This window comes from Canis lupus, chromosome 17 (assembly GCF_048164855.1).
Source record: "Canis lupus baileyi chromosome 17, mCanLup2.hap1, whole genome shotgun sequence".
Lineage (NCBI taxonomy): Eukaryota > Metazoa > Chordata > Mammalia > Carnivora > Canidae > Canis > Canis lupus.
Window position 1 is genome coordinate 58,991,862 of NC_132854.1, and position 17,876 is coordinate 59,009,737.

Here is a 17,876-nt window from a genome sequence, read left to right on the forward strand (position 1 = left end):
ATGGATTAAGGATAATTTTACTTAAAGGTTTTGGTTTTTCAGGCAAATATAATCTTAAGTGTATAACTGCTGCCACTTGCCTAGAAATGAGCGTAAAGCCATAATTGTATTCTTCCCCCCTTGTGTTATATTCTGAAGGTCTTGGAAGGAACAAAATTTCGTTTACACCGAAATCTCTTTAATGAATCTCCACTCTAGAACAAGCCTTCCCCTACCCTCTGTTCCCCAGCATCGTGTTCATTTCCGTCCTAGCACAGCACGGACACAGGTGCTTGTGTGTTTGCTTCTCCCGGTCTCCCTCCCACCTCGGACTATAAATCTCATGAATGCGGGGAATTCCCTCACCAGGGTCTGCTTGGGGATTCAATAAAGGGAAGTCTTTGTTATGAAATTCTTACCATCAAAGAAAGGGGGTAGGTTTCATCTGGAGGGCTTAATTTTAGTCACTTAATTTCTTTGCCTTTTTTCTCATCTAGAAAAGGAAGTATCTGCTTTACCCTTAGGGTAAAAATGAGGTGATGGGTAGAAAGTGTTTAAATTATACAGTTGCTTTTTCAATTTTGAAAACTCGAGCTTACTTGAAGATGGGGAATTTCATTATATTATCGTAACTTATAAAGATGGACTTATTTATAAGGCAAGCTAGTTTTTAATGCCTACGTAGGATAAGGTTATCATATGAGGGGATTAACTTTTAGGAAATGGTAGGAAGAAACTAGAGTTTCATTTAATCCTTACCAATATGAAAATACCCTAGAGTAAGTTCACAGATGATTGGTCCTGTCTCTGGGTAACTGCACCTCCTTAACGACTTTGGTCCCTTATTAAGATTTTGATAAGTGCTATGTTTTCATAACTAGTGTATAATTGTCTTAGAGATTTGAAAGTTACCCTTGTATTAGTAGAAGAAAAAGTCAATCCTTAATATACAGAATTTGTAATTTGGTTTTTTAAAACTTTCTGTTGCCGATCAGTGATTTTAAGAAATGCAGCTTTATTTTTACAGAGGTTCTGGCTCTGTAGGGAAATTGTAATCTTATGTTCATAACTCTGCCACTTGGATTTAGAAATGGGCATCATTCACTAAGTCGGCATTCTTTTCCCCTTCAAGTAAACTCTGAAGGTCAGGGAAAGGACTTTCAAATATAAAGGAAAGCCCATAAAAACTTGTATTTGTTGGTATTCTAAGTTTGAACTCTTCTTAGCAAGAACATTTCCATGAAATGTGTTTTCCATAACTAGCGTGTAAATAAAGGATAGAAGACAGATTGGAGTGTTGCAAATTGTTGTGACATTAAATCCACTAGTTCAGAAATTTCCTTTTAAATCGATTTCATCATCATTTCTGAGAAATAGTCTTTTAGAAACTGATTTGGTGGAGAGTCTATAAAATTACACTCAGTTCTGGTTACACTTTGAACTGATCTGACTGTGGGCTCTGTACACAGATCATGTTCGACTGGGTTGATTGTGACACTGTCCAGTTATTCAGTATCTAGTTCTCATATTCCGTACTGAAGAGTATTTTAGTGGTAAACTTTTATTAAATAAATGTATTTAGTAATAAAAAAGTATTTTTATAATCAGCAAAGATGTCAAGGATTGCTGCTATATTATGAATTATGTTTCAGTAATGTGTATTATTTGGGGAAACATGTTTCTTAAACTAATAAATTATTGACCTTTACTGAGTTAAATGACATTTATCTTTCAGAGGATCATAAAACTGGAGTTGGAGCAGTCATTTGGGCTGAAGGAAAATCTGTGAGTATGAAAATAATTTTTTTTAAAGTTTTTATTTAAGAGATCTCTACACCTAACATGGGGCTCAAACTCATGACCCCAAGTTCGAGAGTCGTGTACTCTTCCGACTGAGGCAGCCAGGTGCCCCTGAAAATAATTCAACATTTAACTTTGATTTTGTATAAACACAGTATGATCTTAAGTGCATTACATTATATTGACCCACTGGGGTTAATATTTTGTTATTGGTGCATTTACTGAATTCTATAAACATTTGATCATTCCTTCAATGATTGTCTAGGTAGGTTAATTTATTTAGCAGACATTTATTAAACATCTTCCACAGCATAGGCATTGTGCTGTGGCCTTAAATACTCTATACTGGAGACAGGAGCGAAAAAATAAAAAAAAAGACGTATATATGATGATAACATGACACTGGATGGCATGGAGGAGAAATCTCTATGCTGCTTAGAGAAATGAGTACAATATTCTTGGAGGAGGTAAGGTGCTATTTATTAGTTTTTTTAATTTAAAAATATTTTATTACTATTTACTAGTAAATAGTAATCTCGGGATCCCCCGAGACCCGGATCAAGTCCCACATCGGGCTCCCTGCATGGAGCCTGCTTCTTCCTCTGCCTGTGTCTCTGCCTCCCTCTCTCTCTCTCTCTCTCTCTCTCTCTCTCTGTCTCTTGTGAATAAATAAATCTTTAAATAAATAAATACATAGAAATAGATGGATTGATTTTAAGAATATATTTTATTTAATAAAATGTCCAGAAATATTATTTCAACCTGTAATCAATTTAAGAGCTATTAATAAAATATTCTGGAGGCACCTGAGTGGCTCCATGGTTGAGCATCTGCTTTTGACTAAGGTTGTGATCCCGGGGCCCTGAGATTGAGTCCTGTATCGGGCTCCCCACAGGGAGCCTGCTTCTCCCTCTGCCTATGATCTGCTTCTCTTTCTATGTCTCTCATGAATGAATGAATGAATGAATGAACAAGTAAATAAATAAATAAAATCTTTTAAAAAATAAAATATTCTGCATTTGGGGGGAGTATTAACTTTCCATAATCCTGTGTGTATTCAGACTTAACAGCACCTCCCAATTCAGACTAACCACCTGTGGCTAATGGCTACTCTAATGGATGGTGCAATCCAAGAATATTTTAAGTGGGAAAATGATTTGATCAGATTTACATTATAAGAAGAAATGGGGAGTTAATAAAAAGGAAGTGATGAGGACTTGGCGTTGGGGTGGGTTGAATGGCATGGAATCAAGAAACACTTAGTGACTTTAAGGTTGACTCCGAGATGAATAGGGAGCCTAGGTTTGCTTCACTAGACAAGATAGCAAGTAATTTGACTCTTTCCCTGAATGTCCCCTGTTACTCCATACATTTAATCAACTACCAAGTGCTATGACTTCCATCTTCAAAAGATCTCTTGACTCTATTTATCTCTGCCTCAACTATTACCACTTACTAGAATAGGTTCCTCAGCCACAAGCTCCCATAGCATTCTGTGCAACTGATTCCTGACCCTCGCAGTTGAAATTATGTGCAGTTTCTTATCTGCAGATTAGAAGGTTCATAAGGACAGAGATTCTCTGTTTTGTTTATAGCTGTATTCTGGGCCCCTAGCACAGTGCCTGGCCTGTGGTTGGATCTCTCCTTTGGGTCCGTGTAAATGCTCAGCAGCCTTTGGCTCAACCTCTGGTTCTCAAGCACTTGTAAGAATTTAAGTTTCCACTCAAGTTATCTACAGTGGGCAGCATGGTAAAGTGGAAAGACATGGTTTTGGAGTCCAGCAACCTGGGCTTGAATTCTGGCTATGTTGTTAACATTGTGACCCTGGACAGGTTTAATCTCTCTGGGCCTCAGTTTCCTTATCTGTAAAATGGAAAAACTAATTAGTACTACTGTCAAGGTTGTTGGGAGGATTAATTAAATGAAATAATACCTATAAGACTCAGCATGGTATTTGACATTCAGTAAATGCTCAAGAACAATTTATTACTATTACTAGTGAGATAACATATTATGTGTAAGCTTTTATTGGCTCATCATAACAATAATCTTTATCAAGCTGCCATCCTAATGAGTCTGTTGATGTTATCACATGAATAATTAAAATTTACTGAGGTTTGTAGCATATTCCAAATTATTATAAACACTAATGATTTATCAAATATTTAACTCTAGTAACTGATAAAGCATTCATATTACATGTACTGTGCCATTGGCTATGAGAAAAAAAAGAGCAACTTAAGTAAAAAGTCCCATATAAATATAAGTATACACACACACACACACATTAGAGGCTCAATAAATATGAAGATTAGAGGAAAGTACATTTTTAGAAGGGGCACTTGGGTGGCTCAGTCAGTTGAGCATTGGCTTGGGTCATGATCCCAGGGTCCTGGGATTGAGCCCCACGTCAGGGTGGGAGTCTCCTTCTCCCTCTCCCTTTGCCCCTCCCCCTGCTCGTGCTCTCTCTCTCTCGCTTTCTCTACCTCTCTCAAAAGGAAAGTACATTTTTAATTCTTTAACTATCACAATAGCATATTTTTAGTCCAATAGTAGAAATTTCTGTCTGGAATATTTTTAGAATTTCTGACTTATTAACCAATAGAACAGCATATATACAAACTACAATTATTTGAGTACCTGTTACGTGTGGAGCACTCCAATATGTGTATTTTAGGGCATAGCAAAGAGGTATAAAACATGGTTTCTATCTCTAGGGTCTTATAACCAATTTGGAGAGAGATGTCTGAGTCAAGTGAAACAATTTGTGAATTAAACAAGCTAGTGTTAATTAACAGCTAAAACCAAGGACTGCCTTGAGATCATATGTTAGAAATGATCCGCCTTCCTGAAATTTGGCTTTGGCAAGACCATACTGCAGTGGGAGGATGTAAGATTGTATTTTTTTGGTCACAGAAAATGGAATTAGTACTATAAAGTGTGATCCTAGGTTTTGAAATACACCGCCAGGCACCTTCTTTTAGAATGTTGACAATTCGCCTTTGTTGGTTTGCTCACTATCACAGAGAAGTTGTGATGGAACAGGCTCGATGTACTTCATAGGATGTGGCTATAATGCTTTCCCTGTTGGGTCCGAGTATGCCGACTTCCCCCACATGGATGACAAGCAGAAAGACAGGGAAATAAGGAAATTCAGATACATTGTACACGCGGAGCAGAATGCCTTGACATTCAGGTATGAAATTCCGTTTGCATGTCTTTTCTTTAAAACATAGCAAGGGTTAAAAATAAAAAATGTAGCAAGGGTTAGTTAAATTTAGTTTTCTTTTAGCTATAATTTTTTTTCTTAATTCTAAGAAAAATTCTTTTCAGAAGTATAATTTTGGTGATACCCGGTATCTGCTGCCTGACCTGAGGCTACTGTGGGAGGTCCTCCAGGCCTTCGCATTTGTTGCGCGAGCCTATTCTTTTTCTGGTCTTCCTCGTCTCCGATATAAAACTGCTTGAAGTTGTTGTTAGGGTCTTCCATCTTTCTGAAGTGTAAGGTGTCCTTTATTTTCTAAACCGAGAGCACATAGATATATGAATATATAGATTTTTGTAATGAACCAAATGGCTTTAACATGCTTTTTGTTAGGGATTGTAACTGGCGTTACCTCATTCTGGTGTTACTCTAGGTCATTTCCACAAACATTTCTCATCACTTAGCATGTAGGGAGTGATCTTAGGGGATTCAGAACTAAGAAAGACATGGCTTTTGTCCTTGAGGAGCTTATAGTGTTCCCTGGTGTCAGACTGCACTCAGGCTCCCATGATGGGTTCTCTGGGAAAGGCCAACACAAAGTCCTGTGGGGATTCAGGAACTACTCCAGAGGGAGGGAGAGTGGGGCGGGAAAGCTGTAAGGAGGAACTGACATCTGAGCTGAGCTTTGAAGGTCTAGTAGGATTGTGGCAGTTGGAGGCGCTTAAGTGACGGGAAGCCCCTCTTGCTTCAGGCATAGCAATGGTCCTGAGGCCGGGAAATGCTCATGTGTATAGGGACATGAGCCGTCTGATTAGTCTGGACCCTGGAGCTCATGCGAGTAGCTGGGGTCGGACTGGGGAAGACTGTGAGTGTATAAGTCTGTTTTATAGGCAGTGGGGAAGTGGCCACCCTACCAATTACTTGGGCTGCGGGTATATTTTTTCAATAGACCAGATGCCTAAAGTTCTGTTGCCCTAGCATTGGCAAACAGAAGGAGTCTGAACTAGAGAGACGGATGCGGGAGGCTGCCAGTGGTATAGATAGCCAGCTGAGAGCAGTATAAACCACAGACCAGGGAGCGGAACCCCTGGAGCCTCAGACAAGATGCTGAGTGCTCAGCTCCCCCAGCACACAATTCCTCTCTCCCTTCCCTTGTGCTCTTCATTACAGGTGTACTTGCTTCATTTGCCTGGAGGCATGAATGTGTCAAAGCTGAAAGTCTGTTAAACTAGAGCATCCTGTCTCAGGGAGGAGGTGAAGGAACTGTAACTCGAAGCAGAATTTTAATATTAATTTATCAATTTAACAAGCATTCATTTATTAAATATTCAGTAGGTGCTAGATAAGAGATCTTTCGGCTCCCGTGATGAGCTAATGTCTAATCTCTCACGGTAAAGCCGTAAGGCAGATGTCAGTTCCAGCCCCTACCTGTGGCATCACCAAGTCCTCAGTGGAGAGCTCCTCCCTCCTCCCCTCTCTTTCATTGTCTGTCTTTTTTTTGTTTTTATTTATAATCTACTACTGAACATCTTACCAACTACTAATTATAATAATTGTCATGTTCAGAGTGTGTGTTAACATCTTATGAGTTTATATATTTAGCACATTTACTAATTCAGCAAGAACAAAATTTATTGCTTATCATGTTGGAAATCTCTTTTAAAAGCAGCTTGATTTTAGTGTTTTACAGATTTCTCTAAACTATAACTACCCTTTTAGCAGTTTAGACCTTTCTAATGTTCATAAAATTTTTTTTTATAGATGTCAAGAAATAAAACCAGAAGAAAGAAGCATGATTTTTGTCACCAAGTGCCCGTGTGATGAGTGTGTGCCTTTAATTAAAGGTGCCGGCATAAAACAAATCTATGCCGGGGATGTAGATGTTGGAAAGAAGAAGGCAGACATCTCTTACATGAGATTTGGGGAACTTGAGGGTGTTAGTAAGTTTACAGTAAGTAGAGATGCCTTTTTTTTCCAAGTATACTTTCTATTATATTGTTAGGTACCCTGCTGAATATTTTAAATTAGTGATTCCCACACGTGTACAGAGTTCCAGCAAGCTATTATCATGTGCAAGCACTCACATGATAATTGAAAATGCTCAGCTTAAAACCTCTGTCTTAAGAATTTATAGGTCTCTGGAGAGCTGCCTACTATGGCCCTTCCAGGTCTTGAACGGCCAGGCCCTTTGGTGCTATCTGGTGGCAAACAGAAGAAAATCACTGACCCACCTCTTCCTTGCCCTTCCGGTTTGGGTGGTAAACAGCGGTGAAAACAGTTTAGGATTACCTGAGACAGGCACACACACACACACACACACATACACACGCACACACATGTGCAGTCATGACACACATTTCTCATGGGAAAAATCAGAAAAAGAAGGGATTTGATGTCTCCAAAAAAGTACCAAAATAGTTTATGGAAAACTTAGACCTCTAGCTATTTCACTGCATAGTGTTTTTTTTTTTTTTTTTAACCTCTTTTAAGAAGCAATCACAAACCTCCAGAAAAGTTACAAAAACTACTACAAAGAGCTTCCCCCCGCCCCAGAAACCTTTGAAAGTTGACATGATGACCAGATCACTCTCAAGTAGTTTATTACATATTTCCTCAAACAGTAGATTCTCCTACAAAACCACGAATCAGCCACAAAACTCAGGAAATCATCCTTGACACATTACTGCCAGTTCATCCATGGCTGCCAATCAAAGTTCACCAGTTGTCCCAGTGTCCTGTAGAGCAAAAGGATCCTGCCCAGAATCATATGCTGCTTTTTAACGATAATTCTGGCATTTAATGGAACACTTCTATATAAGAATTTTCAGTGGTTATAAAAGGCATATACTATAACTGCCTTATGAATTTCAAGTGTCCAGAGGCTCCTGGGCGGCTCAGCTGGTTAAGTGTCCAACTCTTGATTTTGGCTCAGGTATGATCTCAGGGTCATGAGACTGAGCCCCACATTGGGCTCTGCCCCCAGCGGGGCATCTGCCTGAAGATTCTCTCCCTCTGGCCCTTGCCGCTCTCTCTCTATAAAATAAATAAATAAATCTTAAAAAAAAAAAAAAAAGTCAAGTTTACATTCCTGTTTTGAGTCCAGAGTGCCTGGAAAATGTATTTTTTAAACTATATATATATATGTATATATACACTTATATATTTAGGTGTATAACTTATATTTAAAACTATAAAACATTGTCTAATTTCTGTGTGTGCATGAAGTGTCTTACATATTTACCCTTTTTATTTTGGTCATTTATTTTTAGTTTTTTATTCCCAGTTTTATTTAAAGCTCATCATGATTTTTAAAAGAACAGGAGGGCCCTGAAAGAACGGAGAGATGGGAAAGGTGCCTCTTTTGTAAAAGTAAACAGAAGCTTACACCCAGCTAGTCAAAGGGAAATCTTCAGCTGGGTGTTGTTTCCTGTGTCCTCATTCCTGCTGAGGAGTGGGAAGAAATAGGTCTTTCACATTCTGTCCATAAAGATTAAATGACCTAGCTCTTCAGGACTGTGACTGACAGATTAAGTGAATTCCAAAATACATTGCTTAGTGGCGGATTTGAGTAGCTGTGCCGCTGTAAAGAGCATAAAGAAGGCAAGACACGGTGACAGGAACAGAGGGAGTGAGTCCCCTCGGCAGAGATGGGCCAAGACCTGCCAGGAGCACCCCATTCGGGTGCACGTGGCTCCTCTCTGTGCTCATTCCAGTGACAGCTCTCTGCACCTTCCCATCCTTACCCTCATCTGGCCTGGTTTGCAATATTATGTAAGTGATTTAAACTGCCTGCCTAGGGGCGGCCCTGGTGGCGCGGCGGCTTAACGCTGCCTTCAGCCCAGGGCGTGGTCCTGGAGACCCAGGATCGAGTCCCACGTCGGGCTGTTTGCATGGAGCCTGCTTCTCCCTCTGCCTGTGTCTCTGCCTCTCTCTCTCTGTGTGTGTGTCTCTCATGAGTAAATAAATAAAATCTTTAAAAAAATAAATAAAATAAACTGCCTGCCTAGCTAAATGCCTAGTGTTGTAAATACCAGTGACTAACACAAACTAGTATTCATTCTACATTGGAACATAATGTTTATACTTATTTTTAGATTGTCCAGAGTAGTAGATTTTCCAGGGATGTCTAAGAAGCGATTACTTTTAAGATTAAAGCAACTTAAAATCAATTTTGTTTGAAAAAGTTTTGCTTTTCTCTTTGAGGTGTTACCATATGCCCTTGAGATAACTGGTTCTGTTCTGTGGGATCGTTGCAGACAAGGCTAGGCCCGAGCAACCGTATTTTCAAAAATAGATTTTACCAGTGTGGGCCCATGTCCATTTATTCAGAAACTTTTTTTTCTATTTACTACATGTGGATTTTTCTCTATTAGATCATACTACCTTTTAAAAAAAATTATGGAAGTAATATATGCTCATTGTAAAGGACTAGGCAAGTAAAAAAGAGCAGATATTCTCTGACACCTCATAGATACTGTTAGTGCATTGCTGTATTTTCTGTGTCATTGATAATTCTTCAAAAATAATGTTTAATGATTCAACAATATTTCAACTTAGAGATATAAGTTATCTAACCATTCCCCTGCTGTGAGGCACCTAAATGGCTTCTAAGTTTCTTACAGTTGAAATAGTCTTTTTGTGATTATCCTTAAATATACATTCAGGGTTATTAGTTTTACTTGGCCCAAATTAGTAGATGTTAGTGGTTTGGGCACATTTTGAAACATGCCTATTTTTTTTCATACATAATTTCCCACCCCTTATAAATCCTCTTTTTCCGGGTGCTAACCCTAACCATCCCATTTCTAGATAACCCTCCCTTTCCAAAGACTTTTTTTATATACATGGCGAAATATTCGTCCTGTATCTCACTCCCCCCAAGGATCATGGTATTAGCGAGCTTATCTGTTGAGCTCACCGATGCTTATGGAGGAGGTTCCCGGGTACTGCACACTGTATTGTGCCTCTCTAGAGATGGTGCCCTAGTGAGGCCTTTTCAGTCAAGTCAGTGGTGACCTGATGCTGGGGACTTCTGGCCAAGTGAGGGAGAAAGGACTGTGCCATGAGGTACCAATTACACTCGGTTTCTCTTCTCAGCAGCTCCAGGCTGTTCAGCACTATCTGCGAACTCTCAGGCTCCCCTGTTTCCTTCTGAATGGCTGAGATGGAAAACTGACAGTAGAGGAGATATGATATGTTGGTGATGTGATATAACTATATTCAAAGGCAAGATAACCTTGGTGGTGTTTTCATTCTCTAATATCTAGGCCCTGGCTGTTATAAGATACTGTAGGACCTGGAGATAGAATGTGTGGTGGAAATCCTATCGTGTTGAGCAAGAGCAGACTCTGGTTTTAATTCTCTTGCTGCCCTGAGTGTGTAAATCCCAGGCAAGTCACTATGCTTCGCTGGTCTTCCACTTCCTTACCTCTAAAATGAAGGTAAAGGATTTTAAAGTTCCTTCCTTCTCGAAGAATATTGATTCTGATCCCAGAAGTCAGATCATTCAGGATCAATATTAGGGCCTGGTTGGTAGGAACATGCTCACTCTTTTTTCCTACATTTAAAAAAAAAAAATGTTTTGATATTTGACAGCAGGGTGCTGAACTGCTATTTATTAAATCCTCCCTAAACATACATATAAAAGGTTTGTGCCCTCTTACAGTGGCAGCTGAATCCATCAGGAGCTTGTGTCAGTGAACAAAATGAGCCTGGAAGCAAAGAGAGTAAGTATTTAAAAGTCTTTTATTAAGCTTAACTTTGTTGCTGAAAAGAAAGGATACATAGCGAGTATTAAGGGTTGGAAATTGGAAATTGTGGTGGTAGAGCATATTCCTTTTGCAGGTTAGATGTTTGCCATTCAGTTTGTTCACAAGCATCTGTCTATCTACTATATGCTAGGTTCAATGGAAAGTGCTGTTTATAATCAATTCTATGGAATCTGCAGTTTAATACAAATAATTATGTACAAATTGAATATATAAATTAGATTTATATGAAACGTAAACTACAGTGCTCTCCTATAATGAACTGAAGCTTGCTGGGCAGTTAAGAAGGAAAAATGTATATAATTAATACATACCCAGGGATCCCTGGGTGGCTCAGCAGTTTATCACATGCCTTTGGCCTAGGGCATGATCCTGGAGTCCCAGGATCGAGTCCCGGGATCAAGTCCCGCATCAGGCTCCCTGCATGGAGCCTGCTTCTCCCTCTGCCTGTGTCTCTGCCTCTCTGTGCGTGTCTCTCATGAATAAATAAATAAAATCTTAAAAATAAAAAATACATACCTGGCTGTAGGGCCAAATTAGAGGGTGTACACATTTTTATTTGAGTAAAGGCACATTTGTAGAGATTGATCAGAGAATAGAAATCCTCTGGTTATTTGAATAATCTAAAGTCATCACCACTACTGTAAATGAATGATTAGTCTTCAAAGCTTTATTATTTGCATATTAACACAGATTTTTTTTTAATATAATGTCACCTTAGGGAGATCTTGCAATTCCTTAGGTATATAATTTTGAACATTAGTTATTGCTATACAGTATTATTTTTCAAAATTGATGTATTTATTTGAGAGAGAGTGTGTGATGGTGGGGAGAGGGAAGGGATTGAGGAGGCAGAGGGAGAGTCTTAAGCAGACTCCGTGCTGAGTGCAGACCGTGCTTGGGGCTCAGTCTCATGACCCTGAGGTTATGACCTGAGCAGAACCGTGGCTTAAATGGTTGCGCCATCCAGGCACCCCCATGGTATCATATTTAAATATAAACTATGTTATCTATCTGTTTGGATTCCAGGTAAATGGAAATTTTGTATAATAAATAAAAAATTTTTTGAAGATAACAATGATTTGATTACCTTGAAAAATCAGGAAATGAAGAGATTTTTTAAAAATTTAAATTCACTTAATTAACATATAATGTATTATTAGTTTCAGAAGTAGAGGTCAGTGATTCATCAGTCTTACATAACACCCAGTGCTCGTTACCTCGCATGCCCTCCTTAGTGCCCGTCACCCAGTGACCCCGTCCCCCCATCCCAGTTCCCCTCCAGCGACCCTCAGTTTATTTCCTATGGTTAAGAATCTCTCATGGTTTGTCTCCCTCTCTGATTTCATCTTGTTTTATTTTTTCCTCTCTTCCCCTATGGTCCTCTGTTTTGTTTCTTAAATTCCACATATGAGTGAGATCATGTGGTAATTGTCTTTCTCTGATTGACTTACTTCACTTAGCAAAATAACCTCTAGCTCTGTCCACGTCATCGCAAATGGCAAGATTTGACAGCTGAGTAATATCCCATTGCATATATATCCCACATCTTCTTTATCCATTCATCTGTCGATGGACATCTGGGCTCTTTCCACAGTTTGGCTATTGTGGATACTGCCGCTATAAACATTGGGGGGCAGGTGCCCCTTCAGATCACTACATTTATATCTTTGGGGTAAATACTCAGTCATGCAACAATTGCTGGGTCATAGGGTAGTTTCCTCTATTTTCTACTTTTTGAGGAGCCTCCACACTGTTCCCCAGAGTGGCTGTACCAGCTTGCATTACCGCCAACAGTGTTAGACGGTTCCCCTTTCTCCACATCCTCGCCAACATCTGTTGTTTCCTGACTTGTTAATTTTAGCCTTTCTGACTGGTGTGAGGTGGTATCTCATTGTGGTTTTGATTTGTAAGGAAAGGAAGAGGTCTTTATGAAAATAATTCCTATTCTATAGTTTCTGTGTAAATACCTTGATTTTTTTGTGTTATGAACTTAGCTTTATTTATTCAAGTAGTGTGTTTTTATTTGCAGTCTGGAAAAAAAATACCTATCCACTCTATCTTTTGAAAAAATTAATCAGGGAAAATAAGTGGAAAAAAATATGGATCTGATTAAAGAATATGACTTCATGAACAGTGTTTGAGGGGGTCAGTTAATAATTCCCTGCTGTTAGGGAAAGGACACAACGAGCAGTAACCAAAAGGGGATGAATTAATTTATGTTAAAATTAAGAACATCTGGTCATCAAAAGATATCATTGAAAGAGTACAAAGGCAAGCCATAGAATAGGAGATATTTCCCACTTACCATCAATAAAGGACTCGTATCCTAGATCACTAAGGAAGGGAAGGTGTGCCTGCTGCCCTTGGCAGTCCTGAGATGGGAAGGAGAGGTTGCCATCGGGTGGGAGGGCAAGAGAAAGGCTTCTGCTTTGCTGGCCATGTTTTAATTATTGACTGGGTGATGGCCAAATGTAGGTTTGCTTTGTGACTGTTGACTGAACTGTAAGGTCATGTTTTGTACACATTTTTGAACAAATGTTTTATATCAACAGAATCTTATCTCTTTTCCAATTTTGTAACAGCTTTATTGTGATAGGTTCCACCTATCATTAATTTGCCCTTTTAAAGTATAGATTTCAGAGTTGAGTGAATCCGCTTTTTAATAAAGTAGATACTGTGCAGCCTGAGTTATCTAGAATCTGTTCTTCAGCAGTTGGGAATTTTAAGATAAAATGCATGTTCCTTTTTAACTGAAGCATTATTTTGATCTTACAACCCATATGACTTTCAGACCTATCTATCTGAAGTACAGTTTTCCTGATACTAAGTTATTCTTGAACACTAGATGGTGTGATGAGACCCTTACCGCCCGGTGAAGAACAACACCAAAACAAAAAGCTGTGTCTTGGAAACCACTAACAAGTCCTGTTGAAACTGGAGTGAGGCCTCAAGAATTTTTATTGCACTTTTAAAATTCAGCCTTGTTAACTCAGAAAATAAGGATGGATTTTGTGAATAACTGAAAAAAAAAAACATTGTAAAGAAGCTAATTTATTACTACCCTATGAATGATGTTAATGAGAATATTTTTCTTTTAGATTTGTGTGTTTTTCAGAATATAGTGGTGTGTTCTTTTATTACATTAAATGAGGTAGCAATGATTTAATGAGACAAATTTGATCAACTTGTAGAGGTTAATTTCTCCTTGTCATAGCTTTATATTAGCCAGTTTCTTGAAAGGGGCTGGTTCACTGGAGGTCACCTCCCAGCAGAGAATTAAACACCTTTTAAAAAATATTAATTCCTTCAGATTTTGAAGGTGATAATTAGTAACCTGCTCCAAAGAAATAAATGATGACCTGGCCATTTTTAAGTCATTGTATGGCTCACCAAAAGTTCACATTTATACCTTGAGCTTTTTAATAATCAGAATTTAATTAGGATTGAATTGTAAAAAAATGAAGGTGGCATAGCCAGTCCCCATTATTAAAGTATATTCCTGACAATGTTACTGATTTTTTAAAAAACCTTCCAGTATGTAGAAGTCACAATGATTTGTTGAACTGGCGTGTTAAGTCACTGATTTAGGCAGCAGTAGGAAGAGAATATTATTAAGAGTGAAGAAATATTTCAGTCTGGAATATTGAAACCAGCCTTTGTTGAATTCCATTCATAAATGCTGCCCATTTTCCCCTCCATACAGTTAACAGAGTGTCTTGTAGCTTTCAGTGGAAGATCTTTTAAAAATATCCTTGAACAAAAAAAAAAAAAAAAAATATCCGTGAACCTTAAGAATACTGAAGATCTTGACAGTAAACATATGGTCAGTTCACTTACATTCCCAAATTGCTCTTTGTGAGGCCTCTCATTTTCATTCGCTGAGAAACTTTCAGAGAATAGTCCAAAGATGAAGGTATGTGTTTTGCACTTTCCTAGAATTAGGGAGGGAATGCACAGCCCATGGCCCACAGGACAGGGTGTGACATCCCGAGGAGCACCTGACTTGGCTGTAGAGAGATCTGCTGTTGTCCCCAACTCTTCCACAGCACCCCGTGGCCTCACAAGGTCCCCCACCAGTGTCTCAGAATTGTACACAGGACAATCCAAATATTGACCCATGTCCCTATTTGTACAGCAGCCTGCTTAGGTCCGCTGGGAGTTCGAGGTCATCATACCAGGCAGTTGAGAATTGCCATAAATATTGAGAGAGGAGGAAAGATACCCTTAGATAGATCTAAGGCTAATTTGAAAACTTGTAGTTAAGGTATTCTAAAATCTTTATCAGGATGTAAATAACTGAGATTTGCTCACATCCTCCCAAATGCTTTGATATATAATATATACAAGCTTAGATTCATATTAGAATCATTGTTTTTTTACTAATATGTCATCCACATCAAATATTTTATAAATCAATCAGCAAATATTTTGTAAAGACCCAAAAGCCTGGTGTACTGTCAGGTTTATGGATTTGTGTGTTGGATGTTGAGGGGGGTATCAGAAGGGAGAAACAAAATAGGAAAAACTAGGATTAGGAAATGGGAAAATTTATATTTCTAAGCACTATAAAAATTTTCATGATGATGCCATATTTCCTTCTTTACAACTGGTCAGTTTTCTGCATTTATTGAGAATTTCCTATGTAATACCAGAGGAAAGCTCTATGAGGGCAGGAATATATATATAACATATGTACATATACATATATTCACACACATGCATATTTACATACATATATTTATATACGCATATACATATAATTGTATGTTTATAAATTTTTTATGTATAAAATATATAAATTTTTTAAGCTGATGAATCCAGTGCCTACAATAGTGCCAGGCACATAACACATTCAATGAGTATTTGTTGATTGAGTAAATGACTGCTGGACACTGGCTAGACCCTGGAAATGAGATGTATAAGAAATGCTCCCTCATCTCAAGGAGCTCACAGTCTCGTGGAATGTGGAATGGAGTAATTGAGACTGACTCTCAGAGTGGGGGTCCTGGACCGGCAGCATTGGCATCACCTGGGAGCTTGTTAGACATGAGATTCTTAATGTCCACTGAGATCTATTGAATCAGAAACTGGGTGTGGGGCCCAGCAAGCTGTTCTCACAGTTCTGCAGGTGCTTCTGGTTGACCTTGCAGGTTGAGAACCACCTTGTGAATGTAACTATAGGAAGCTTCTGAAATATGTAATTAAAACTAATAGAAATAAGAAGGATGACTCTGTATTGCAAAGAAACTAGGATGTGTTTTTAGCTGAGAAAAGGTATGAGGCATGGAGATGTATTTTAGTTAAGGGAAAAGAAAGTAAATTTTGTCCTAAAGTAAAGCTGGTTATTTCAGAATGGTCATTACAGAATGAAAAAGAGAAAAATAAAGGACAAGCTAAGAACACAGAAGTTTGGGAAAAGAAAAAAGAAAGAGGAAGGAAGGAGGGAAGGAAAAGAAAGAAAACTTTACCTTTTGTAGTCATGTTGGCTATAAATTGAATTGTTATAAGGGTTTTTAAAAATAATAAACTTGTTTTTTGTTTTAATAGCTTGCTTATATAATTTTCTTTCATTTGCTAAAAAGAAAAAGTTTCCTCGGACTGTTGGTCTGCTCTCAATAAGATATTATGGTTTTCTTTACTTTTTAAGTAATCTGCCTGGAAAGCAGAGATGTTATATGTTACTAAAGTAACTTCCTGTGTTTCATGTTGTCTTTATTGGGTCCTTGATTACTTAACCGCGTCTTATCCTTAAGAGCTGAATTTTACTTAAAAATATGTAACCTTCTAAATTTGCCTTTAAAATCTTGTTACTTGGTTAAATAGATAATTAAGTATTGTTTCAAATAATCTATGTTCCCATTTAGTTAAGTGTTGCAGACTCTTGATATTTTTGACCAACTTTCGAAAATCAATTTCTAAATAAAGTTTTTTGACCAGGAAAGTAAGCTGGGATTTTCCAGAGGTTCCCTGAAATAGCTCCAAAAGATTTGTTTTCTTTCTTTATAAAAGAGAGACATACCAAATGAATTGGTTTATGGGATATGCTAAGTTACATGGGAAGTGTTGTCAAATAAGAAATATCAAGCTTTCTTGATGTCCTATTTGTATAGGTACCTGTTCAAAGTGTTCCAGAAAGTAATGAAATTCCTAGAAACCAGATGTCCCAGGATAATGTCATCACTGTAATTCTAGTCATTATCTTTAAATGTTGTATGTCCCAGATATACAACAGATTTTCTGGTCAGCTACACTGTAACAAACTCCATCAGACCTTTAACTATGGCCATTTTTAAGTCTTTTATCATTTACAGTTACTGTTTTACTCTGGTGCTTTTTAAAAGTTTTCCTGCAAACGTGTTTCATCTTCAAGGAAATTCATGAATGGACTCTAGCAAGTACTGTAGAATACAGGTTTCTGATAACTTTAAGAGCATCCAACTGAACTGGGAAAGAATTTCCACAACCAACAGAAAAACTGGATTCAAACAGAACGAATATTAATCACATGGGACTGAATGAACACGGGGCTGAATGAACTGAGATAGATGAGCCTAATTTTTTTTTTTACATTTTTGTTTGAACGTTACTTTTGTGTTTTTTTTTTTTTTTTAATGTTCGGTTTTTCCAGATTTAAGAAAAACTTTTTCTCTTTTCTCTTAAGTTACCTATGGATTTACAGCAGTTTGTTAAATTATTCCTTTATAAGCAGAATTGAAACAGTTACATTTTTTCTCTACCTCATACCTCCAGAATTTTAAAACTGAATGAGTAATCGTATTTTCACGGTGAGACAGTTATTTGCATAAGTTCAGTAAGAATCTGTTCATATAATGAGCCTGAGTGGGAACATCAGCCCTCCCGGGGCTTGGACTGGAATGCCACATATGAGAGGTACACGTAGCCTCAGATTCGGCCAGACAACTTGAAGAAGGTAAGGTTGACTTTATGGAGCCAATAAACAATAAAGCCCCTTGGGAAAATCGGCCTAGTACCTGGCTTCCAGGGGTCCTAGCGGCCTTAGGACAGTGAGTGAGGAAGGTCACTTCCTGGCAGGTTCAGGACCGTCAGGATATTTTGGGGACCTTGAGAAGAGAGGAATTCAACCCGGATGTATAGGTATC

At 38.1% G+C, this 17,876-nt stretch overlaps 1 protein-coding gene across 3 annotated transcripts in view; it reads left to right on the forward strand.

Annotated features, from left to right (window-relative positions):
* Nucleotides 1-16,299, forward strand: part of CDADC1 (cytidine and dCMP deaminase domain containing 1) — a 45,489-nt gene extending 29,190 nt beyond the window's left edge. Inside the window, exons 6-10 of one of the 3 annotated variants that reach the window (XM_072783161.1) lie at nt 1,715-1,764; nt 4,806-4,975; nt 6,746-6,935; nt 10,650-10,710; nt 13,601-16,299. In XM_072783161.1, coding sequence (XP_072639262.1) covers nt 1,715-1,764; nt 4,806-4,975; nt 6,746-6,935; nt 10,650-10,710; nt 13,601-13,674 — 545 coding nt within the window. In that variant the 3' untranslated portion in view covers nt 13,675-16,299. Of the gene's footprint in view, nt 1-1,714; nt 1,765-4,805; nt 4,976-6,745; nt 6,936-10,081; nt 10,163-10,649; nt 10,711-13,600 lie in introns of those variants that run through there. The other 2 variants (XM_072783162.1, XM_072783163.1) reach the window with 2 other exon arrangements.
* The last annotated feature ends 1,577 nt before the right edge of the window (nt 16,300-17,876 follow it).